The sequence below is a fragment of the Rutilus rutilus genome, assembly GCF_951802725.1.
Source record: "Rutilus rutilus genome assembly, chromosome: 6".
In the NCBI taxonomy this organism is placed as follows: domain Eukaryota; kingdom Metazoa; phylum Chordata; class Actinopteri; order Cypriniformes; family Leuciscidae; genus Rutilus; species Rutilus rutilus.
Window position 1 is genome coordinate 12,740,409 of NC_140214.1, and position 25,199 is coordinate 12,765,607.

At 38.1% G+C, this 25,199-nt stretch overlaps 1 protein-coding gene and 3 long non-coding RNA genes across 18 annotated transcripts; all 4 read right to left on the minus strand.

The window, feature by feature from the left end:
• Nucleotides 1–1,344: 1,344 nt before the first annotated feature.
• On the minus strand, nucleotides 1,345–3,016 carry LOC311292035. The gene is made up of 3 exons (XR_014627654.1): nucleotides 2,838–3,016; nucleotides 2,534–2,651; nucleotides 1,345–2,413 (listed from the first exon to the last, which is right to left on the minus strand). It is a non-coding gene; the product is annotated as an uncharacterized lncRNA (long non-coding RNA).
• Nucleotides 3,017–7,305: 4,289 nt separating this feature from the next.
• LOC311291384 (uncharacterized protein) lies at nucleotides 7,306–18,293 on the minus strand. Of its 14 annotated transcripts, XM_084410384.1 has the most exons (13): nucleotides 18,021–18,145; nucleotides 17,056–17,074; nucleotides 16,382–16,599; nucleotides 16,079–16,196; nucleotides 15,775–15,959; nucleotides 15,570–15,593; nucleotides 15,257–15,377; nucleotides 14,950–15,137; nucleotides 14,767–14,847; nucleotides 8,670–8,784; nucleotides 8,345–8,562; nucleotides 8,074–8,137; nucleotides 7,541–7,945 (listed from the first exon to the last, which is right to left on the minus strand). In XM_084410384.1, exons 3-13 carry the CDS (start codon nucleotides 16,443–16,445, stop codon nucleotides 7,873–7,875), a joined length of 1,251 nt encoding a protein of 416 aa, XP_084266510.1. In that variant the 5' UTR covers nucleotides 16,446–16,599; nucleotides 17,056–17,074; nucleotides 18,021–18,145; the 3' UTR covers nucleotides 7,541–7,872. The 14 variants fall into 14 exon arrangements, with proteins under 14 accessions (XP_084266507.1, XP_084266510.1, XP_084266504.1 ...); XM_084410378.1 differs by lacking the exon at nucleotides 17,056–17,074 and having other exon boundaries at nucleotides 18,021–18,190; XM_084410387.1 differs by lacking the exon at nucleotides 17,056–17,074 and having other exon boundaries at nucleotides 14,767–14,844; nucleotides 15,257–15,374; nucleotides 18,021–18,174.
• A 995-nt stretch (nucleotides 18,294–19,288) lies between these two features.
• LOC311291386 lies at nucleotides 19,289–21,934 on the minus strand. 2 transcript variants are annotated; one of them, XR_014627565.1, is made up of 5 exons: nucleotides 21,821–21,934; nucleotides 21,071–21,187; nucleotides 19,904–20,552; nucleotides 19,606–19,793; nucleotides 19,289–19,520 (listed from the first exon to the last, which is right to left on the minus strand). It is a non-coding gene; the product is annotated as an uncharacterized lncRNA (long non-coding RNA). The 2 variants fall into 2 exon arrangements; XR_014627566.1 differs by having other exon boundaries at nucleotides 21,014–21,187.
• A 1,950-nt stretch (nucleotides 21,935–23,884) lies between these two features.
• LOC311292917 lies at nucleotides 23,885–24,850 on the minus strand. The gene is made up of 3 exons (XR_014627847.1): nucleotides 24,564–24,850; nucleotides 24,169–24,386; nucleotides 23,885–23,978 (listed from the first exon to the last, which is right to left on the minus strand). It is a non-coding gene; the product is annotated as an uncharacterized lncRNA (long non-coding RNA).
• Between the last annotated feature and the right edge of the window lie 349 nt (nucleotides 24,851–25,199).

Sequence of the window (25,199 nt, forward strand, 5' to 3'; positions counted from 1 at the left end):
TCCATTCATTTTCGCCTGACCAACTCAGGCAAAGGGCCGTTGGCATTTATTTCCCGTCTGTAGATTTACGAGGACCTCGGCTCAGGCAAGCCATAAAAAAATCTGAGGAGAAAAACCGCTCTATGTGTCAATGTGTGTCTGCCCACATGAATGTGAAGGAGAATGCTGTAAATGTTCACACATTTATGTGAGATTTTTCACAGCCGTGATATAAACAATATCGACCGTCAGTTTCAGCGTTGTTGTTGTTATTGGAGAAAAACGACTTATTTTTATGTACAAAATGCAGCTGGGCCTCCAGTCATAACGTCCACAGATATACAGGGTGAAAAAAAGAGAAGCTCAATGCGATCTGATCTCAAGCCAGGTGTGTGTGAAACTCCCCACCTGCGAGATTTGATCTCAATCAGTTCAATTGTTTTGTTTACCTCTTGTTTCAAGATCTAAATAAAAGCCATTCTCCAGCTTATCAGAGGTATCCTCAAGTTTGATAACACCAGGCTTCTCCTCTGTTTTTCAGTTTCCTACATTTTGCAATGCATTTTTTTTCATCTTATAAAAGGCTCAATATCGGATGAGTATCTGAAGCCAAGTATTGATTGTAATTTCCTGCTACGTTCATTCCAATCGCAAGCTTTATTAAGAATCTCATTTCTATCTGCCATACGATTGATGACCCAACAAGCGTGCTAATACAAACAGAGAGAAAATCAAGAAACAAAATAAGACGCCCCAGCGTCCTGTGTCTGAAATCAACATTATTGTGCTGGTCTAATTGCATTATTTTACCTTAGTCGGATCAGTTTGTGTCTGTCTGGAGCAAGTGGGATGAAGTAGGCCTATATATGCAGGGGGGAAAAAGAGTCTTCCAAACTTCCAGAGTGCCAGTGGTAAAACTGTATTATCACCCTGCTGAGGCTGACAATGAGACGCTCTCCCTTTAGACTATTATAGCTTGAAGTTTAAGTTTGAAATGCACTGCTTTCTTTATGTGGAACTGCTGCAGTACCTATAGGCCTAACAGAGAGACTCACACAGAAAAATATGTGAGGTTGTTTTTGACAATTCAGTTGATTTGCAGCTGCTTTCAAGGTTTTACATCAGCTTTATTCTGTAGTACATGAACAATGAGTTTAACTCTACTGGTGTAAAACAGTTAACTGGCTGATTGAGCATTCTCATGGTTTGCTAAATGCTGCAGTTAGCTTGAAATGGTTCTCTAGGTTAGTCTGCCACCATGTGGGTATACGTGACACTGCACTCCTCAATGTAGGAAGATATTGATATGATGAAGGCCTGTTTTCCATTAACATCACTTTCAGATCAACCAACTTTGACCATCACTTAAGACTTGTCTATGAATTTTTTTATTTATTGTGGAACATTTTGAAAGCAATACAATTTAAGAACTATTAAAGAATTTTAAAACAGCATGTCTACAAATAAAAAAAAAAAAAAAAAAACATCCAGCAATATATTAATTATATTTATTGGTTATTGTAATAGAAATAAAGTTATGAATCAACGTTTTATTTATATTTACAAATATGTATTGATTAATTTATTAAACAAACAACAATAAAGCAAATTATTTAAATTACACTCTCATTCGAAACCTCACCACACAATTGAACTGGTCGAAAATCGTAAGATTTCTGTCATTCACAAGTAAAAATTCAATACCAAAGTTTAAGACTAAATAATACTGTAGTGCCTCAAGTTCAAATTTACTGATTTGTGTGTGATTGTTCAGTTTTTTCTGTGTATACCCATCTGAAATTTTCTAAGTCTTTTCTTGCTTTTCCCTCTTTTTCTTATAACTAACTTTGACAGCTTTGTCGTCCTGGGTGAAGCTGTGTTGGTCACTCTAGAGGTTATTTCTGTATTGTCCATTGTGTTAAGTGTGTTCAGATGTTTAACTGTGTCTATTCCAGGTTTTTCTGTTGATGGCGAAGTCCCACATGTTGTCACAGCTCTCAAAGAAGATTCTGAGTTTTCTTTGGACACTGAAGTTGGTTGGTTGGTTGTTTTGGTGGTCTCAGTCTTTGGTCTAGATGTTTCGATTGTCGTAACAATTCGTGATGCTGTTGTACTCATGCTGGTCTCAGTCTTTGGTCTAGATGTTTCGATTGTCGTAACAATTTGTGATGCTGTTGTACTCATGCTGGTCTCAGTCTCTGGTCTAGATGTTTCGATTGTCGTCACTACTCGTGATGCTGTTGTACTCGTGCTGGTCTCAGTCTTTTTTCCCGGTGTGTCGTTTGTTGTAGTTCCAGCTGGGATTGTGTTTGTTGTACTTGTAAAGCACATAGTAGATTTTGCTGTCGTTCTTCCATCCACTATTTCCATCATTCTCTTAGCATATTTGCTCTCTGGATCTGAACAAATAATTGCTTTTTTCTTGGTGTGGAATCTGAACATGTAAAAAAAGAATTCTATGTTTTAGCTTTCGTTGTTTAATTATCCACCCAAAAATAATTAAATATAAAATAAACTTTCAAATTGTAATATAATATAACAACTTTGTACATGCCTTACAGCTCTGAGAGTACACAATGTTGTTGACTCCTGCATCTCATATTTCACAATGTTTTCAGCTGGTATTCTGGTGTTTGTCACAGTAAGACAGCAGGGTGGTGGACGACCATCAACTTTTGGAAAAGCACATCATTGTATACAGGTAAATAATCATTACTTTGACAGTATTAGATGTACACATGTACACTCTCTCATAAAGATACAATGTTCTTTTCTACATTTCAGTCAAGTGAAAGTTACTGAGGTCAGACCACAATAATTAACCAAAGAGCTCAGAAATTAAAATCCTCAAATCTCACCTGATGCCACAACACTCATCCATCCTATAGAGAAAAGAACGGCAGAAAACAGAGAGAACTTCATCTTGTTCTGTTGCTCACTTCTAAGTGTGAAACTTTCTGCTGGGCTGAAGGGTCTATGTTGAGGGAGGTCTTTCAGCCCACAAAGCTCACCACCCTCTGCGATCACTTTTCTTAGTCACCTAGGCCCACAGACACCTCAGTCGGGGACAGGAAAAGATGACTGATGAGTGGAAGCCAAAAGTGAGAGAGAAAGAGATGCACTCAACCACATAGAGGAAAATAAGGGGTTACAGAATTCACAATGAGCATTCAACATGACTGAATTCAGTTCATCGAGGCCTACAGTTTTGGTCCAAGTGACAATTCAGTTGAATTCATGTTCTATACATAGTTTTAGCTCATAATAGCTCACTTGCAGCCTCTGTCCCTGGTTAGGTTTTAAATTTAATATTAATTATAACAATTATTATTATTTAATTTTGAGGGTGTTTTTTTATTTATTTTTTATTTTGTTTACGTAAAAACATTATTTATTATTATAAATAAATAAATTGACTCTTAAAAAGTGGGGTAGCATGGTACAATGTGTCACCATTATTTTCAGTTTAGAGTCATTATGATGGACTTTTAGTTTGTTTTCATTCTCATCATATGCTCCTTTGTTCAGTTTTCTGCTCCTCATTATTAGTTCAATTGTGTCAGTTGTGTTCTATTAATCATTCTTATTTGTGTTTGCTATATAAGTTATTCCTTTCCCTCACATTCATTCTCTGTTTGGTCTATATTGCTTTGTCCTTGCCTGTTTGTTCATACGTTGGATCGGCATCACTTTGTGTTGGAATCTGAATATCCTCTTCTGCCTTCCAGCAACCACTCGTGACACAATGCTGGTACCAGATGGTATTAGTATCAGTAATTATATGTAGGTACTGATTCTAAATGATTACAATATTAATCTACACTGAAAATTGGTGTATAGATCATTTTCACTCAGAAAATGCTAGTAAATTTCAAGTATCAGCAAGTTACACATTGAATTTAATTTTTTTATGGTAAAAAATGTGGTAAAAAACAATCTGAGTTGAAAGAATAATTGTTTGAAAAGATTATAGCACATACTAATTTGTATCTAGGGTCTGTGTAAAGTCCCTTTTTCCATTTACATGGTACTTCAAAGAGTCATAGTGTCCATGAAACGTGGTATATCCATGCTATCATTATATACAATGGAACTTATTGTAAATGCACTGTATGTAGAGATAGACCTGACTTCATTCACAAACTACTGTTTCTAAATAGAATTGGCTTGACTCATGTTACGCAAAGTGTTTAGCTATAAATATGTCACATGCAAGAGGAAATGCATAGACAGAAAAAGCTTTGAAGTTGAATTGAACAGCAAAATAAATAAAAAAGCCAAAAATGAGTTTGCATGCATCTAAAATATGAGGCTTTGTGCACTTTGTGCACTTTGTGAGCAATAAATATAAAATGTGGGTCTGTTAAACGTGTGTGGAAACTACAGAGGGCTTAAAGGGGCTGTGATCATGAAACCACAAACGTTTTATTCAGCCTTAATGGGATCTTCCACGGCTCAGTGAGACCTTAAAACAAAACCAGCTCCCACCCAGCACTCACCTACACTTAAGCAGACACGTGAGCTGTTTTGAGATGTCATTTTTCTCTTTACGGTATTTAGAATGATCAAATGTACATAGCTAATGCAAATGTTTGGCATTTTATAAGGTTAACGTTTATGAGTTTGTTTACTACTGCCCTATCTACTACACTACTCTTTTCTGGTCTTATATGAAAGTAAATACGTAACCCTAAATGAAGAACCACATGCGCATTTCCTGTTTCAAAATCATATTCAAGAAACAGGGTGTACGATGTCCTCTGAGCTATTTGTAGAGAGTTCTGGTGGTAGATGAGAGATGGCAGACCACAGGATCACACTCTGTTCGGCGAGGGGAAGTAGTGACAGTAATGCTGCACATCATTATGCAGTACATACTAAGTTCTTGTAAACCAAAGAGTGGCCAGGGTGCAATGTTCATGTCTGAAGTTTCAGTATTCACTGACCAGAATTACATCATCTTGACCTGAGTCACTGGAAAATATTAGAGAGTTGTATTATAATTATAGTTACAGTCAGAATGCTTGTTAATACTTCATGTTCTGGAACTGATAACCAGGTTTTCAGCAGTAGTGGAAAAAGTATTGAAGTTCCATGCTTAAGTAAATGTATATAAATGAATTGTTCACCCCAGTAATAAAAATTATGTCATTGATTACTCACAGTCACCCTCATGTCGTTTTTTTTTCTGTCGAAAACAAAAGATCAATGGGGTCCAAAGTTATATATATATATATATATATATACATATATACATATATATATAAGCACATACTAATTTGTATCTAGGGTCTGTGAAAAGTCCCTTTTTCCATTTACATGGTACTTCAAAGAGTCATAGTGTCCATGAAACGTGGTATATCCATGCTACCATTACATACAATGGAACTTATTGTAAATGCACTGTATGTAGAGATAGACCTGACTTCATTCACAAACTACTGTTTCTAAATATAATTGGCTTGACTCATGTTACGCAAAGTGTTTACAGCTATAAATAAGTCACATGCCTTTTTCCAGTATATATAAATATATATACTGTTGTTTAATATAATACTAATTTGTATCAGGGGTCTGTGAAAAGTCCCTTTTTCCATTATCACTCTAAAAAATGCTGGGTTGTTTTAACCCAATTTTGGGTCAAATATGGACAAACCCATACGTTGGATTAAAAATGTATTATAAAAATGTAACCCAACGGCTGGGTTTGTCCATATTTGACCCAAAATTGGGTTAAAACAACTCAGCATTTTTTAGAGTGTACTTCAAAGAGTCATAGTGTCCATGAAACGTGGCATATCCATGGCCTAGTAGTATTTAGCTTACTTGCTTTGTTTTTTTCTGACTCAGAAAATAAGCTATAGTTAATAGAATTGAACTTATCTTGAACATGGTCATTTGGTTGCAACTGGAGACCATGGGACACAAGGGGGTGCTAAGGGGTTTGTGCACAATTTGAGATAAAACAGTAAAAATAAATAAATTATTATTATTTTAAAATAAAATGATGTAATAATAATAATCATTTGTATACCGGTATGTGTTTTTCAATTTTTCAATGCCACCGTTAGCTTGCTCACTGTGCTCACTGTAGAGTATGGCTCTATTTTTTTTTAATAAAGGTATTTCAACAAAATTGTCCTATTGGGTCAAAATTAATACACAGCATAAACAAGTAAATATTGCATACAGACATTTTTTTTTAACAATTAACTTATATATTATTTCATTGAACATACATGCTGTCCATAATGTTACTTAATATTTTTCACACACAGTAAGTTTATGAATGGGACTTGTCTTATTTAAGAAGGGAGTCCCTTTCAATGGGTCTTAGGGCAGTACAAAACAAAACAAACAAGTTCAGCAGAGTCTGGAATAGAAAGACGAATAGACTAACCCGAAAGATGCACTAAGAGTGATAACAGTTTTGACACCCTCTCCGAACTGTCCTCTACACTTCCTCCTCTCTTTTGTGCCGGAGTCCTGAAATATACAGTATAAGATATGCATCTACCACTGTATTCACACATTTTAAGAAAGGGGTTAGGGTTTGATGTAATCTGACTGCGGCATTAACCCATGTATGGTGACCCATTTTCATTTTTTATCAATAGAAAAATTATACAATGAATTATTTTTTCAAACTCAGACTCATTGGCCTTGGCTCATTTTCTTTGAAGAATATATATCAGAACACATTTTCAATGACCACACACTGTACAGCCCCCCTACACATTTATATTACACGATGTTCGGGTCCACTGGACCCGGGGGGCTAATAAAAGTGTGGAAATTGTAGGTCCTGTGTACCTTCACTCTGTCCTCCTTCTGTCAAGGCCTGCTGTTATTGTGTGTGTGTGTGTGTATGTGTGTGTGTGTTCTTGTATATGGTTTATGAGGACACAAACGTGTATAATGACATGGGTATTACAATGTAAACATGGTTTATGAGGACATCTGTATCCTCATAAATCAAACGGCTTAAAAACATACTAAATGGTGTTTTTTGAAATTCAAAAAATGCCAAAAGTTTTCTGCGATTGGTAGGTTTAGGGGTAGGGTTAGTGTAGGGGGATAGATTATACAGTTTGTACATTAGAAAAACCATTACGCCTATGGAGAGTCACCGTAAACCACATATCCATGTGAGTGTGTGTTTGTGTATGTGTGTTTGTGTGTGAGTGTGCGTGCGTGCGTGTGAGAGAGAGATTGTATGTAAGCGTGAGAGAGTGCAAGAGTGAGTTTTATGTTTCTACACCTGCTGTTCCCGCACAAGGTTGCAATTCCTAAATGTGATCTAACAAAGGTAAAGAGAAAATATTAACCATATATGTTGTTTATATTGCTTGTAATTGGGATGAAGTAAACATCTGTTGAGTATTTTAACATAAAATTGTTTGTGTTGAATTAAAAACCCAAAATGCAGCGGGTCCACCAGACCGACGAACACTGGCTAAATAACAAAAATATGAACACCACACAAGGGTTAAATAATAGTTCACTCAAAGCTTAAAGCTGCATCAATATAAAGTTTTCAGGCACTGGATATTATATACACATGTAATTCAGGCATCAGGCATTTGACCATTTATTATGTAGCCGATAACACCATGCATACAAAAAGTAACATGAACAAAAGATTACATGTTGCTATTTTTGATTAAGTAAATTAAGAAAACAATACACAAAATACAAGGCATCACACAAAATGTGAATATAAAGATAAAGGCAAAACAGGCAAAATAATTGGAGTTAAAAGTTATTCAGTCATCCTGGTTATATCAGTATACTGGCATAAAAAGCCATTAAAAAAAAGTTTTCAAAGAAACGTTGTATAGGCTGTTAGAAAAGTAAAAACTTGAGTATTTAGCTTGCTCATTCTTTCATTTTTCAAATGAAGCTTTTTTGCATTCGTTGCCAAACCCCTGCTTGGAACTTGTGGAGCCTTTTCTTGCTGCGAGACCTGTAAATAAAAAAAACAAAATAAAAAAAAAACACAACTTTTAAGCTGTCATGATTTAATTATATAATTTATTACTGCAACTGGGTATCACAATTAATTTCATATTGTGCAAATAACTTTGAACTTACCTGAGATTTTTCAAAATGTATTTTACAGGGATTGTGGTGGTTGTCACATGAATACCCCCATTTCCTGTTAGAGAAAAAAAAAAAAAGGTATACTTTTTGTTTGCCATTACTCATTGATTTAAAAATGTTTGAGTTTTGTTGTTGTTGCTGTTAAGCAGTAGTCTTTAGTTGTAGGGGTAAAGCAACATTTCACAAAAAAACAACAACAATGTTTTACATGTCAAAATAGAAAAAAAAAAAAGAAAAAAAAGAAGAAAAAATTCAAACAAACCATGCAGTCTAGGTCTGAATGTTGGCCCAGAAGTGTTTGCCTCAGTGTTGGGCCTTTGTATTGTGGTTGTAGTTGGGAAGTTTGTTATACTTGTCTCGAAAGGTTCTTGGGAAGGTTCCTTTGTCGGAATTCTCCTTTCATTCACGTCATTTATTGCTTTCTTAGCCCAAATGTCTTCTGGATCTGAACAAATGATTATATTTTCCGTGGTGCGAAACCTGTACATGAGAACAATACTTGACTTTTTAGCTCTCATCGTTCAGTTATCTACCTATTTCTGCACAAAATGTTATATTATGATAGATTATATTAACTTTGGACATGCCTCACAGCTCTGAGGGGACATAGCAAACTATCTTGTATGTAATAATCCAAAATGTCTTTTACTGGTATTCTGGTGCTTGTCACAGCAAGACAGCAGCTTGCTTGAAGTTCCGCACCTATATGGGAGAAAAAAAACAAAAACAATGTCAACTCATATACATTTTTTGTCTTCACTAATTTCTTTCTTTTTTTTTCTTTTTTTTTTTTGCTGTTAAGCAGTAGTCTGTGATTGTAGAGGTTGTGACTGTAAAAATAGAACAAATGAAGAAACCGTTCCTGTCCGCTTTGTTAGGCTTAAAGTGACAGCAGCCTAACAAGTGTGCTGCAGTCTGTCATAAAATAAGACACTGTTCTTGACTTACTTTTGTAGCTTTGATAAAGATTAATCTATATATTTTGGCAGAGCAAGCAAAAATCAGAGCTGGCGGACTGGACCAGCAGAAAAAAATATTTAGCTTCGAGCAATGCTTAAGGCACAGTTACAGTATGTGACATGTATTTAGCAATAAGCCCCAATAAGCTGTGGTTTACAGTGAACTTAGAACAGCTAAAGGGCTTTGTTAAAAAGTTATGGCTGTATGTCATACTTTGTTGAATGTCTTTAATTGGGAAAAACTAGACATGTTTCACGAGTTCACATCTACATATAATTAGTACAATAAGTTTATGCGTATTTGGCGTGCTGTCCGGGGGGAGGGCTCCGAGCTCGGAGTTAGGCCCGAACCCAGAGTACTCCCCCCAGTTGGTAAGTGTAGATGGAACTGTAAGTGAGGAGATGGGGTGGAGGAGGGATGCTGACAAACTTTCAATGAACAGAGATAGGTCTGCTGTGAATTTATACTCTGTCATTGAGCTGATTACTGATTAATCTCCAGCTGTGCATAATTTGGTTAATTATCTGAACCTGCTCCTCCCGAACTTTGTTAATAAAACATCATTTCACGAGTTCACATCTACATATAATTAGTACAATAAGTTTATGCGTATTTGGCGTGCTGTCCGGGGGGAGGGCTCCGAGCTCGGAGTTAGGCCCGAACCCAGAGTACTCCCCCCATAAAAGCCAGGTAAGCGCAGGACAGCAATCGTAAAATGATGTGGAATTAATCCCCCCAAAAGTGCAGGGCATGAGAAGGTATTTACTAAAAACGAGCTTGACTGTTCGACCGGGAGGGCTCTCGCGACATCCGACGGGAACTTGGATGCTCACGGCATCGGACGGATAAGCCCATTCGGCAGTTGAACTGTCAACTCGATGATGCAAGATTTTTACGAGCGTGATTTGATAAAGAGTTTAGCCATTCAACTGGGAGGGCCCTCACAGCGTCCGACGGGAACTTGGATGCTCACGGCATCGGATGGGTAGGCCTCGCCAGTGGAAGGGAGGGCGCCCGCTGGACTCTGTCGGGGGGCTCGACCGGCGCTTCGAAGGGGGCTGGGACACGGGAACAGAACCCTCGCGGCCCGACGAATGGGGAGCCCACACAGCGACACGAGCGCGGCCGCCCCACGACGACTAAGACGGGCAGACTCTCACTGCGATTCGAACGGGAGGGCTCGATCAGCGCTTCGGAAGGGAGGCAGAGCCCGGCCCTTGAACGAGGAGCCGTTACGTGTGCGAACGGGGGAGCCTGCCATTGTTTGTAAAAAAAACGCTGTATTGTAGATGTTTATTGTATCGAGCTAGAACGCAACGAACCAAATGATACTGGAAGTGGGTTGGAACTTGGTACTGGTACTGAGAGTGACAATGGATGGAGCGCAGCAGGTGATGGAAATGAATGATTTAATTATGGCTTGGTGAGCGTTTTGATGTGGAAGCGGCTGGATCTGATGTAGGTTTTGAACGTTTCTGATGTGGGCCGAGTAGGGATTTGAACATTGAACGTTTATACTGCAGTAAATCAAACGAGAGTGGTACAGTAGGATGGGGGTTGGTGGATTGAAAATATAACGAAGTGACCTTTTTGCTCGATCAGTTTACTACTTGTTTAATGAAAAAAAATATGGTTTCGATATCTACGATCTGTAAATCTGAGATTGAAGGATGGGTATTTGAGTCGACGTTAGATGTGATAGTCAATTTGGAGCGGTGGAGAAAAACCGAAGACAGCTAGGACAGACGTGCTTCCAGTGTGCAGACGGAGTTGGTGGAATGGTATGCGAGACAGAGTGTTGGAATACATTTGGTGAGTATGTCAATTGCAATAGATTGACTGGTATCCGGACGAGTGGGATAAGTTCTTGAATCCTTTTAATGAGCAGGGATGTTTGAGATTTATGGCGGGGGCAGGCTTACCGTAGACTAATTTATTGAAAACTGCATGCTGGCTGGATAGCTCTATTAAGCTTTTTATGCTTCTGGCACCAACGTCCCGAATTTCTGGAAAGAGTAATGGGAGAGAGTCAGCGATTTGATTTTGTGCTCGTGGAACGTGTTTGGCAGTTATTACAAACTAATCAAGCGGAGTTCCAGATGAGGCATCTGAGGAGTGGCAATTAACGCGGGTGAGTAAGAACGACCTTTGTTGATGCAGTGCATAGTTTAGTTTGTCGCGATGGACCAGGATTCTGTTAGTTCACCACTTTCCCCCCTGAGAAAGCCATGACGACGATTAGAAGGAGCTGTCAACGGCTTAAATCGAGGGGGAGAGAGATGTAATCGAAGAAAAAGGTTAAGCCATTCCACTGATTAGAGTAAGTTATCCATAAACTCAGGGCGAGGAGGTGTGTGATGAAAGGGCGGCCTTGCGGAATTGTGTATAGCATGGTTTAGGTGGCCGAGCGGCGAGAAGAATTCGTGTTTGGAATTATTTGGGCAGTCTATGAGGTTGGACGAAAGGACTGCCTCCGCTGTGAGACCGATGCTTGCAGAGAAGAGAAAACATAGATGCATGCAGTGTCCGCTGGGAGACCAATGCTCGCTGGACAGAGAAGAGAGAAAAAAGGATGTATGCAGTGTCCGCTTGGAGACTAATGCTCGCTGGACAGAAGAGAAGACTTAGATGCATGCTACAGCACAACCTCTGGGAGACCGAGCTCGCTGGATGGAGAAAGGCTGTAGCAGAAGATGAGATTAGCCGGAGAAACAGTTCTCCTGCTGGAGCAGACACATCCCTGCTAGCAGTAGAGAAAATGAACTGGAGTAACAAATCCTGTGGGAGCAAAGGAAACCTCATTGCCGTGGCAGTAGAGAATTAGCCAGAGAACGGAGCTTGCGGGAGCATAGGAGACATCACTACTGCGGCAGGGGAGAGAGTAGCTAGAGTAACAGAAATCCTGAGGGAGCAAAGGAACCTCATTGCTGTGGCAGTAGAGAATTAGCCGGAGAAACAGTTCCTGCAGGAGCAGAGGAGACATTGCTGCTGCGGCAGGGAAGAAAATAGCCAGTAACAGAAAACCCATGAGAGTGAAGGAAAACCTTACTGCTGTGGCAGTAGAGAATTAGCCAGAGAAACAGAGCTCTTGCGGGAGCAGGAGACAGCCTTGTTACAGCAGTATAGAAAATTAGTCAGAGAAATAGAGTTCCTGCGGGAGCAGAGGAGACATCACTGCAGTGGCAGTAAACAAGATTAGCTAAAGAAACAGGGCTCCTGCAGGAGCAGAGGAGACAGCAGTATAGAAAATTAGCCAGAGAAATAGAGTTCCTGTGGGAGCAGAGGAGACATCACTGCTGTAACGGTGGAGAAAATAGCCGGAGTAACAGAAAACCTGCAGGAGCAGAGGAGACAGTGCGGTGGCAGTGGAGAAAATAGCCGGAGTAACAGAAAACCTGCGGGAGCAGAGGAGACATCACTGCAGTGACCGTGGAGAAAATAGCCGGAGTAACAAAACCTGCGGGAGCAGAGGAGACATCACTGCTGTGGCAGTGGAGAAAATAGCTGGAGTAACAAAACCTGCGGGAGCAGAGAAGACATCACTGCTGTGGCAGTGGAGAAAATAGCCGGAGTAACAAAACCTGCGGGAGCAGAGGAGACATCACTGCTGAAGCAGTGGAGAATTAGCCGGAGAAACAGTTCCTGCAGGAGCAGAGGAGACATCACAGCTATGGCAGGGGAGAAAAATAGCGAGAGAAACGGAAATCCTGTGGGAGCAGAGGAGACACTGCAGTGGCAGTAAACAAGATTAGCTAAGGGAACAGAGCTCCTGCGGGAGCAGAGGAGACATCACTGTTGCGGCAATGGAGAAAAAGCCGGAGTAAGATAAAACCTGAGGGGGCAGAGGAAACATCACTGCTGTGGCAGAGAAAAAAAATAAAAAAAATAGCCAGACTCACATGAAACCATGGAAATGAGCTCCTACAGTGTGTGGATGAGCAAAGGGAGGAGGAGAGTGGGGCTTGGAGAGCCGATGGTCATCTTTTGTGCGTTAATCTAAGACGTGATGAAGAGGAGGTTAGAGATGAAATGCATTTCTGTTGTTTAAGTGGCCGAGCACAGATATCAGTTTGCTTATAACGATATTGACTGTCTGAGAGGTGGACGAGATCCGAAAGTCCTATTTATTTTTTTGTCATGAGGACTGGAGATCAACTGTGTTTAAATTAATGGCCAGGATTCGATGAGGCTGAACCCATGGTTTTAACCTGCGTTTGGAATCCAGAGCTGAGCCAAACTGTGCAGGGCTGAAAGATCAATTATTGAACGTTTGATGATTAACAACATCAAAGTACACTCTGATTTAGATAACAATTGTTCGTTTATCTGTTGCTGGTTTCTAAGGAGACAGCTTACGTAAAAGACGACGCTTTGCATGAATTTAGTTTAGGCACTTTGTGTTTGTTTAATTTTGTTTCATTTAAGGATCACTAAACTATTGGTGTGAAGCACATTGCTTGTAACCATGTATAAAAACATTTATGCTATAACTAAGTTTCTACGCGATTTATGCAGATGAATTGCAGGACATAGTTACCGATATAAGTTAGGTTAAAGATTCTGAGCGCATGCGTTCAGCACGTAATGCACGAGGCCGCGAGCTACTGTACTTGTGTGTTTTAGCCACAAGAAAGCAGCGCGTTAATGACAGAAAATAATTTGGACCGACACCATTTAAAACGTGTTCCCCTCGTTATAACTGAACAACTGAATGCAATGTGAAATTTAACCACGGAGCGGAGCGCTCGCGGAGTTCAGCCAACGGGGTTGAGCGTAGGCTGGCCGACCGGTACGAATCTGCGGCGCTGCTCTTTGAGGGCCTGCGGCTTCGGCCTAGAGCTGCTGGAGAAGCCCGTTCTTTCGCGTGAAGAGGGCGGCATTGCCCGAAACGTGAGCGTGGTGCTTTGCAGGCCTTATGACCATTCTCCATGGCAGGAAAAAACGTTACTTAATTGATCTGGTTTTAGAAAAAAATGCGGAAGAAGATCGCTGGTATCTCGCCTGGTGGCAAGGACCCGTTTATTTGGCTTGACGCCCGCAATATAACACCCGAGGATTCTGGCAAATATTCCAAAAGGACGGAAAATTCCTTCATCGGATGGGAGAGCTTGGTTCGGGAAGATAGGGCGCAGCCAAATGCTGACAAACTTTCAATGAACAGAGATAGGTCTGCTGTGAATTTATACTCTGTCATTGAGCTGATTACTGATTAATCTCCAGCTGTGCATAATTTGGTTAATTATCTGAACCTGCTCCTCCCGAACTTTGTTAATAAAACATCATTTATTAGAGACCTGAGATAAAAAGATGAATTGACTAAAAAGAAAGATGCTATTAGAGACATAACGTAATATGAATTAGCTATACATAATAAATTAATATGGTTATGTATTAGTTAAATTACTTATACTTATTTGCATTTATTTTAAGTAAATTAAGAAGAAAAGAAAAACAATACACAAAATAAAAGGTCACCACACAAAACATGAACAAAAATCATGACAAAACAGAAATTAACTTTGTGAGTGAAAAAAAAAAGTGCTGATTTTTCACTACCATCACCTTATTCAATAAATTAATGCATTTTATTAGACTTAGAAGTCATCCTGGGATTATTAGTATACAAGCATAAAAAGTTATACAAACTTTTCAAACAGAATATGTTTTACGGCGGTTTAATACAGAAGTATTTAGTTTGTTCCTTCTTTAAACAAAAGTAATTACTGGCAAAATCTCTCTGGTCTGTTTCGTCAGTTGTTTTCCTTTTGTTTGAGCCCTGTATGTAATCCTGGACCCAGTCTTCTACTGGAGAAGAGCATATTATGTTGTTCTCCACAGTTATGAATCTGTAAATATGCAAATGTCTAAATAAAATTGTTTTAATATTGTATTTTAAAACATACATACTCATGCTGGTCTCAGTCTTTTTTCCCGGTGTTTCGTTTGTTGTAGTTACAGCTGGAATCGTGTTTGTTGTACTTGTATAGTACATAGTAGGTTTTGCTGTCATTCTTCCATCCAATATTTCCATTACTCTCTTAGCATATTTGCTATCTGGATCTGAACAAATAATTGCTTTTTTCTTGGTGTGGAATCTGAACATGGAAAAAAGAATTCTATGTTTTAGCTTTCGTTGTTTAATTATCCACCCAAAAATAATTCAATATAAAATAAACGTTCAAATTGTAATATAATATAACAACTTTGTACATGCCTTACAGCTCTGAGAGTACACAATGTTGTTGACTTCTGCATCTCATATTTCACAATGTTTTCAGCTGGTGGTCTGGTGTCTGTCACAGTAAGACAGCAGGTTGGTGGAGGACCATTACCTACTGGAGAAGCACATCATTGTATCCAGTTGAGCATTCATTACATTCAAAGCATAAGATATACACACATGCACACTCTCTCATAAAGATACAATGTCAGCTCAACTTCTCTGCATGTCAGTCAAGTGAAATTTACTGAGGTCAAACCACAATATTTAACCAAAGAGCTCAGAAATTAAAATCCTCAAATCTCACCTGTTACTACAACACTCATCCATCCTATAGAGAAAAGAACGGCAGAAAACAGAGAGAACTTCATCTTGTTCTGTTGCTCACTTCTAAGTGTGAAACTTTCTGCTGGGCTGAAGGGTCTATGTTGAGGGAGGTCTTTCAGCCCACAAAGCTCACCACCCTCTGCGATCACTTTTCGTTTTAATATTGTATTTTAAAATATACATACCCATGGTGGCCTCAGTCTCTGGTCTAGATGTTTCGATTGTAGTTACAGCAGGGATTGTGTTTGTTGTACTTGTATAGCACATAGTAGGTTTTGCTGTCGTTCTTCCATCCACTATATTCATTACTCTCTTAGCATATTTGCTATCTGGATCTGAACAAATAATTATTTTTTTCTTGGTGTGGAATCTGAACATGGAAAAAATAATTCTATGTTTTAGCTTTCGTTGTTTAATTATCCACCCAAAAATAATTAAATATAAAATAAACGTTCAAATTGTAATATAATATAACAACTTTGTACATGCCTTACAGCTCTGAGAGTACATAGTAGTGTTGGCTCCTGCATCTCATATTTCACAATGTTTTCAGCTGGTATTCTGGTGTCTGACACAGTAAGACAGCAGGTTGGTGGATGATCATCACCTTTTGTAAAAGCACATCAATGTGTTCAGTTAAATAATCATTACTTTCACAGTATAAGATGTAGACATATACAATCTCTCATAAAGATAGAATTTCAGTTCTACATTTCAGTCAAGTGAAAGTTACTGAGGTCAGACCACAATATTTAACCAAAGAGCTCAGGAATTAAAATCCTCAAATCTCACCTGTTACTACAACACTCATCCATCCTATAGAGAAAAGAACGGCAGGAAACAAAGAGAACTTCATCTTGTTCTGTTGCTCACTTCTAATTGTGAAACTTTCTGCTGGGCTGAAGGGTCTATGTTGAGGGAGGTCTTTCAGCCCACAAAGCTCACCACCCTCTGCGATCACTTTTCTTCTTCACCTATGTAACTGGTCTGTTGTCTGCGTTGTGGTTTGGCTGTGTTGGGCAGAACAGGACAGCATTCGGCAGTTACACTGATCTTTTAATCATGATATAAAACAAATTTAGGCAGCCTCTTAGTCTGAGAGTCGCCCTTGTTTTATCTATAAAACAAATGTGATGTACATTTGTCACATGTGCTCTCAATTCCACATTTAGGCCCAGATGCAAAAATATAACTTAAACGGGATGAAATGACAAAAACAACCACACAGATAGGTAAAATAATATTATATACATAAATTAGAATGAAAATATAGACATAAAAGCAACATCACCAATGCAAAGAGGAAGAGGAGGGGACAGAACAGGAAATTATATTGACTCATGATGTCATCACCACAATTAGAGGAAGGCACTCACACTTCAATTAGGCAGTCTTATCAGGTGTATGTAAATGAACAATTTTGTGTGAATTCTAATAAACAATATTTAACAGGAAACGTTCTGTACCTGTTACACCCACAGACAGCTCAGTCGGGGACGGGAAAAGATGACTAATGAGTGGAAGATATTGACAATAATCCGATTCGCTGATAATCAAACATCTTCACTCCCGTTTACATGCAATTTTATATTAATATGAATGTTATTGCAAGCTGTGTTGTCTGAAATTGTTTACTTGTTCTCCAAAAATTTTTTAAAAAAAGGTTCCGGGAGCATCTTTTGTCGCATCTCTGCCAAAAGTTATCCGTGAGCAGAACATGTAGTGAAAGTAATAGCATACATTCAAAATCTCAGCAGTCCATTTGACTGTGATTGTTTACTGCGAATGTGCATAATCGCAGTAGGCATGCATGATTCTCGTAGTTTAATCGCAGTATTGCCTCGAACGCATTAAAATCACTTTAGGGACGCATGTAAAAGTATTATTGGATATGAGTTTTCAAAAGCTGCAGACTTAAATAATCTTCGTCTTATAAATCCGCGTCTTTCAAGAGCAGCGTATAATAGGCCTAAATGAAAACGAAAGTAACCTAAAGTCAAGACTCATTAAATTGATTTTTATTTTTATTTTTGTTGATAACGTAGTATAGGCCTACCTCCACTAGTTATTTTACTGAATACGTAGCTACATGTGCACCAATAATGCCAACATTAGAAACAATCAGTGTTCAAATGTAATTAAAATGTTTACATGATGATCAAACATCTTCACTTCTTTTTACATGCAATTTTCTATTAATATAAAACTATATAAAAGCGCATGTGACGTTTCGAGCAAACGTAATTTGCTTTAGTCGAGGAGCCTACATTTCCTAATAACCCAATTTCAGTTGTGCATGTCGGCCGAGTCGTGAATAACTGACGTCTGTTAACATGAAGTCTGGTATAGGCTAATTCGCCATACATGTAAACTTTCCCACTACCCGTATCATGATGTTGTTGATATCAATGTAAAGATGTAAAAAAGTTACCTGATGATCACATGTAAAGGCGCAGTAGACTACACTAAATCAACAGAAAAAGATCGGGATTTGAACTCCATCAATAGGCTACTGTTAGGCTACACCACAATAATAATGGCTGCGTCCGCAGGCAGGAGGATAAGGAGAAAAACAACAAATCTAGTAAACATGTCACGTCCTGTCTACTGAGATGCTTTCATGGGGGCGTATATAGACTACTGTATAAAACCGCTCAGCAAAAGTTTAGTCTAGGTGTGTGTCTGTCAACATTTCTGGAATTACGTCATTTTACTTATTCCTAGAGTAGCCTAAGCGTGATTCACACAAGTTCATAATTGTTAATACTAGTCTATAGCTCCTTAATTATTTAAGAAAGCTGGAGAGGGTTTCAGGACGGCTGTATAGGCTATTAAGTGCACAGAGGATAACACACATTTCAAAGATGAAGAATGTGAGTATTGTTGTATTTTGTTATGACAATGATGATAATTGTTGTTAATGTTTTTTTTTTGTTTGTTTTTTTTCAAGCATTTAATACAAAATAAAAAAAGATGAAGAATGTGTTGGATAATGTGATGACACTGGAATTTGGGCATACCTTAGACTTACTGATACAGCCTTCACTTTCAAAGTCATTAGCAACACACCTATTTAACATCAGGGCGAGTATCCTTATAAGCACCGTCTTAAATGAGTCAAGTCTTTAATGAACTTGAGTTGGGAGAACATCCAGTGTCAGGTCTTAAAGTAACAGGAGCCTAATCAGAGAGTTATAATTAGAGACAAAATCAGTCACTGTTCAGATCACTTTTGTTGCTTCGATAAGGATTAATCTATACATTTTGGCAGAGCAAGTAAAAATCAGCATCTTTATGTTGATTTGGAGATTCAATGTGAAATCATTCCAACATAAAAATATAATTAAAACTTTAATGTGCAATTAATTGCGATCAATTTGTGATTAATTAATACATTTTTGCAGATAATTTTTTTTAATTAATTGACAGCACCCAAGTACATCAACTACATGTTAGTTAGAGATAGAAAGATGAATTGACTAAAAAGAAAGATGCTGTTAGAGACATAACGTAATATGAATTAGCTATACTGAATTATTACAATTATGTGTTACTAGTTAAATTACTTGTATATTTGCATTTATTTTAAGTAAATTAAGAAGAAAAAAACAATACATAAAATAAAGGTCACCACACAAAACATGAACAAAAATCATGACAACAGAGATGAACTTTGTTAGTGAAATAAAAGTGCAGATTTTTCACTACCATCCCCTTAATCATTAAATAAATTCATTTTATTAGACTTAGAAGTCATTCTGGGATTAACAGTACAAGCATAAAAAGTTGTACAAACTTTTCAAACAGAATATATGTTTTACAGCTGTTTGATACAGTAGTATTTAGTTTGTTCCTTCTTGGCAAAATCGCTCTGGTCTGTTTCTTCAGTTGTTTTCCTTTTGTTTGTTGTTTTCCTGGACCCAGTATTCTACTGGAGAAGAGCATATTGAGTTGTTCTCCACAGTTATGAATCAGAAAATATGCAAATGTAAAAAAAACATTAAAAAAAAACATACTCGTGCTGGTCTCAGTCTTTTTTCCCGGTGTTTTGTTTGTTGTAGTTCCAGCTGGGATTGTGTTTGTTGTACTTGTAAAGCACATAGTAGGTTTTGCTGTCGTTCTTCCATCCACTATATTCATTACTCTCTGAGCCCATTTGCTATCTGGATCTGAACAAATAATTACGTTTTTCTTGGTGTGGAATCTGAACATGGAAAAAAAACACTTGATGTTTTAGCTTTCGTTGTTGAATTATCCACACAAAAATAATTAAAAATAAAATAAACTTTCAAATTGTAAAAACTTAGTACATGCCTTACAGCTCTGACAGTACATATTGGTGGATCCTGCTTGTCATATTTCGCAATGTTTTCAACTGGTATTCTGGTGTCTGTCACAGTAAGACAGCAGGATGGTGGAGGACCATTACCTACTGGAGAAGCACATCATTGTATCCAGTTGAGCAATCATTAAAGTAAAACTGACCTCTGTTACTCACACAAGTACAAATATAAAGAAACACATTTTGCAGAAAGAGAACCACAGTGAGTTTTTATTGTATTTATTTAAGCTGCATAAGTATAGCACTTCCTTTCTTTATCAGTCAGTGCACTAGTGTACCTAACTAAGCTGCCATCTACTGGCGTCTGTTGGTGCAGTGTGAATTGGCCTTTATCCCGCTTTTTTCTGATCTCTTTTCTTTGGGACCCTAATGGGCTTTTCTGCTTGTCTTTCATTTTTATTTCTTACTCTTTTTACTCTATACCGCCTGCTATTCAATGGCAACTCTGTTGCTGTCACAGGATCTGCCCTTCCTCTACTTTCCTCCGCTGATGCTCCTTCTGCAGGTACAGATTCCTTCTCTCTGGCCTTCTTCTTTGCTTCATCCACCTTCCGCATGGCCCTCTTTGTCCAGTTACTATTAAGATCAGAACAGAGTATTTTGCCAGATACAGTCTGGATCCTGGAAAAAGAAGGATGTTTTGTTATTAGTGCTCAGTATTTGCGGATTTATCTCTTCACTTTCTCTTTTTATGGACTTTACCACTGCAATTTATTTATTTGGGTTACACTTTATTTCGATCGTCCACTTTGGACATTGTAAGTAACTTTGCAACTATGTGTCAATGAACTAACTGTCATTAATTTGCAACTACATGTCAACTAACTCTCATGAGAGTATAAGTAGACTGTTAGGTTAGAGTTAGGGTTAGAGTTAATAGAATAAGCTGACCTTAACTTGCAAGGCTACTTATAGTCAGCAAAATGTCTGCTGGGAGAGCATCAAAATAAAGTGTTAGCAGACAGTCTAATACTCGAATGACTGGTAGTTCACATGTAGTTGCAAAGTTTCTTACTGTATAGTTACTAGAATGTCTAAAGTGGACTACAGTCAAATAGTCAAAATAGTAACCAAAGTGTAACCTGTATCTGTAGGCAAGTCTAGTTCCTATTAGGGACTTGCATATGTAGTTTACTTACACAACTGCTTTAATGGGACACAGTCCTTCAATTTGTATTCTGTAGTCCAATACTTTCTCTAAACGCACTGTCCTGTATCCTAGCTTGAGGTGGATACAGAACTCGCTGGAGGTCCATCTGTATATAAACAGAAATTAATTTTTACGGTTAATCCATATTTCATATTTCACGTTGATTGAATATTTCAGTACAAAGTTATCTTTTTTCATTCTCACACAAGGCAACATGTTCACAAAACCACTCGGTTCTATGTGGCAGAGCTACAGAGGTAGAGCTCCGAAACCACATTTGCACTAGCTTTAACTTTACTCTCACTTTACTTCACACCCTTGCACAAGCCATAAAACCGTTTACAGAGAGAGAGAGGAAAAATAAACATACCTGCAAACACACGGAAGGACCCTAAAATCACCCCGAAAATACAAACTGTGAAAATCAGCATCGCCTTGTTCATGTCGACTGGCCAGACTGATCTGACCAATTTGGACGATAGCATTAATAAAAGAGGAGGAAACCGCCTACCTGCGAGAAATTCGCAGTGGAAGACACTGACTAAGTGTTAATTCATTTACCCATGAACTGGAATAAAAGTTTGTATGTGTTTGTCGGATAAGTATGAATAAGCATTTAACAAACTGGTTTGTGGAGCCAAACAGCGTTGTCCTTCGTTTACTTCCTTGCTACAATGTACAATTAACAATACGAACTAACTATTACAGGAAAACACATCAACGAAAAAATCATACTTACAGGTTGTGGCTCGTAAACAACACCTTCTGTTTTTAAAGTTGGAAGTGCTCCATCTTTCAGGGCAAGCCGTTGTGCGAATCCTGCATTGAACTCGCGTAGATTGAGGAAGTAGATTGTTAGATTGTTAGATTGAGGAAGTAGATTGTTAGATTGTTAGATTGAGGAAGTAGATTGTTAGATTGTTAGATTGAGGAAGTAGATGTTAGATCGCGTAGATTGTTCTCCTCCGGAAAATGTGCAGCACAGAGAGCGACAATCGGATTATAATTATGAGGGACCGAGTTAAAAATGAATTGTATCCATTGCTCCCTAACTCCACCGTCCTTAGGAAGACTGAACAAAGTGGACCTGCAATCTGGGTGAAAATAATTGTGTGCTGTAGTCGGTCATAAAATAAGAGAGAGAGAGAGAGAGAAAAAAAAAGTCACTGTTCTTGACTGTTGTAGCTTTGATAAAGATTAATCTATATATTTTGGCAGAGCAAGCAAAAATCAGAGCTGGCAGACTGGACCAGCAGAAAAAATCCTTAGCTTCGAGCAATGCTTAAAAGCACAGTTATGTGACATGTATTTAGCAATAAGCTGTGGTTTACAGTGAACTTAGAACAGCTAAAAGGCTTTGTTAAAAAGTGATGGCTGTTAGTCATACTTTATTATTGAATGTCTTTAATTGGGAAAAACTAGACATGTTTATTAGAGACCTGAGATAAAAAGATGAATTGACTAAAAAGAAAGATGCTACAGTATTAGAGACGGAACGTAATATGAATTAGCTATACATAATAAATTAATACGGTTATGTGTTAGTTAAATTACTCGTATATTTGCATTTATTTTAAATAAATTAAGAAGAAAAAACAATACACAAAATAAAAGGTAACCACACACAAAACATGGACAAAAATCATGACAAAACAGATGAACTTTGTGAGTGAAATAAAAGTGCTGATTTTTCACTACCATCACCTTATTCATTAATGAAATGCATTTTATTAGACTTAGAAGTCATCCTGTACAAGCATAAAAAGCCATAAAAGTTGTACAAACTTTTCAAACAGAATATATGTTTTACGGCTGTTTGATACAGAAGTATTTAGCTTGTTCCTTCTTTAAACAAAAGTAATTATTGGCAAAATCTCTCTGGTCTGTTTCTTCAGTTGTTTTCCTTTTGTTTGAGCTCTGTATGTAATCCTGGACCCAGTCTTCTACTGGAGAAGAGCATATTATGTTGTTCTCCACAGTTATGAATCTGTAAATATGCAAATGTATACAAAAAAAATATACATACTCATGCTGGTCTCAGTCTCGATTCTCGTCACAATTCGTGATGCTGTTGTACTCGTGCTGGTCTCAGTCTTTGGTCTAGATGTTTCGATTCTCGTCACAATTCGTGATGCTGTTGTACTCATGCTGGCCTCAGTCTTTGGTCTAGATGTTTCGATTCTCGTCACAATTCGTGATGCTGTTGTACTCGTGCTGGTCTCAGTCTTTGGTCTAGATGTTTCGATTCTCGTCACAATTCGTGATGCTGTTGTACTCATGCTGGTCTCAGTCTTTGGTCTAGATGTTTCGATTCTCGTCACAATTCGTGATGCTGTTGTACTCGTGCTGGCCTCAGTCTTTGGTCTAGATGTTTCGATTGTCGTAACAATCGATGATGCTGTTGTACTCGTGCTGGTCTCAGTCTTTGGTCTAGATGTTTCGATTGTCGTAACAATCGATGATGCTGTTGTACTCGTGCTGGTCTCAGTCTTTTTTCCCGGTGTTTTGTTTGTTGTAGTTACAGCTGGGATTGTGTTTGTTGTACTTGTATAGCACATAGTAGGTTTTGCTGTCGTTCTTCCATCCACTATTTCCATCATTCTCTTAGCATATTTGCTATCTGGATCTGAACAAATTGCTTTTTTCTTGGTGTGGAATCTGAACATGGAAAAAAAAGAATTCTATGTTTTAGCTTTCGTTGTTTAATTATCCACCCAAAAATAATTAAATATAAAATAAACTTTCAAATTGTAATATAATATAACAACTTTGTACATGCCTTACAGCTCTGAGAGTACATATAGTTGTTGACTCCTGCATCTCATATTTCACAATGTTTTCAGCTGGTGGTTTGGTGTCTGTCACAGTAAGACAGCAGGTTGGTGGACGACCATCAACTTTTGGAAAAGCACATCATTGTATACAGGTAAATAATCATTACTTTGACAGTATTAGATGTACACACTTTACGCTCTCATAAAGATACAATTTCAACTCAACTTCTACATTTCAGTCAAGTGAAAGTTACTGAGGTCAGACCACAATATTTAACCAAAGAGCTCAGAAATTAAAATCCTCAAATCTCACCTGATGCCACAACACTCATCCATCCTATAGAGAAAAGAACGGCAGAAAACAGAGAGAACTTCATCTTGTTCTGTTGCTCACTTCTAATTGTGAAACTTTCTGCTGGGCTAAAGGGTCTATGTTGAGGGAGGTCTTTCAGCCCACAAAGCTCACCACCCTCTGCGATCACTTTTCTTCTTCACCTATGTAACTGGTCGGTTGTCTGCGTTGTGGTTTGGCTGTGTTGGGAAGAACAGGACAGCAGTTTCACTGATCTTTTATTCATGATATAAAACAAATTTAAGCAATCTCTTAGTGTGAGAGTCACCCTTGTTTTATCTATCCAGTGCATCACCAATGCAAAGAGAGAAGATAAATCAAATTAAACAAGAAAATACATGTAACAGAAAACATACCTTATATAAAACAAATTTAAGCAGCCTCTTAGTCTGAGAGTCGCCCTTGTTTTATCTATAAAACAAATGTGATGTACATTTGTCACATGTGCTCTCATTTCCACATTTAGGCCCAGATGCAAAAATATAACTTAAATGGGATGAAATTACAAAAACAACCACACAGATAGGTAGAATAATGTTATATACATAAATTAGAGTGAAAATATTGACATAAAAGCAACAATTAAAATTAAGATTAAAAAAGATTAAAGGGAGCCCAAAATAACCTCACCTCTCCAGTGCATCTTCAATAATAATAATAATTAATTACATTTATATAGCGCTTTTCTAGGTAGGCCTACTCAAAGCGCTTTTTACATGAAAGGGGGAATCTCCTCAACCACCACCAATGTGCAGCATCCACCTGGATGATGCGACGGCAGCCATATTGCGCCAGAACGCCCACCACACACCAGCTTACTGGTGGAGAGGAGACAGTGATGAAGCCAATCAGTGTATGGGGATGATTAGGAGGCCATGATGGACAGAGGCCAAGGGGCAAATTTGGCCAGGATGCCGGGGTTACACCCCTACTCTTTTTCGAAGGACATCCTGGGATTTTTAATGACCACAGAGAGTCAGGACCTCGGTTTA

Coding starts and splice junctions, on each gene's coding strand:
- LOC311291384 (XM_084410378.1), bottom strand. CDS start 16,445: ATGAAGTTCTCTTTGTTTCCTGCCGTTCTTTTCTCTATAGGATGGATG. Junction 16,197..16,381: donor GATGAGTGTTGTAGTAACAG/GTGAGATTTGAG, acceptor CTTTTACAAAAG/GTGATGATCATCCACCAACC. Junction 8,563..8,669: donor TGTCCCCTCAGAGCTGTGAG/GCATGTCCAAAG, acceptor TCTCATGTACAG/GTTTCGCACCACGGAAAATA.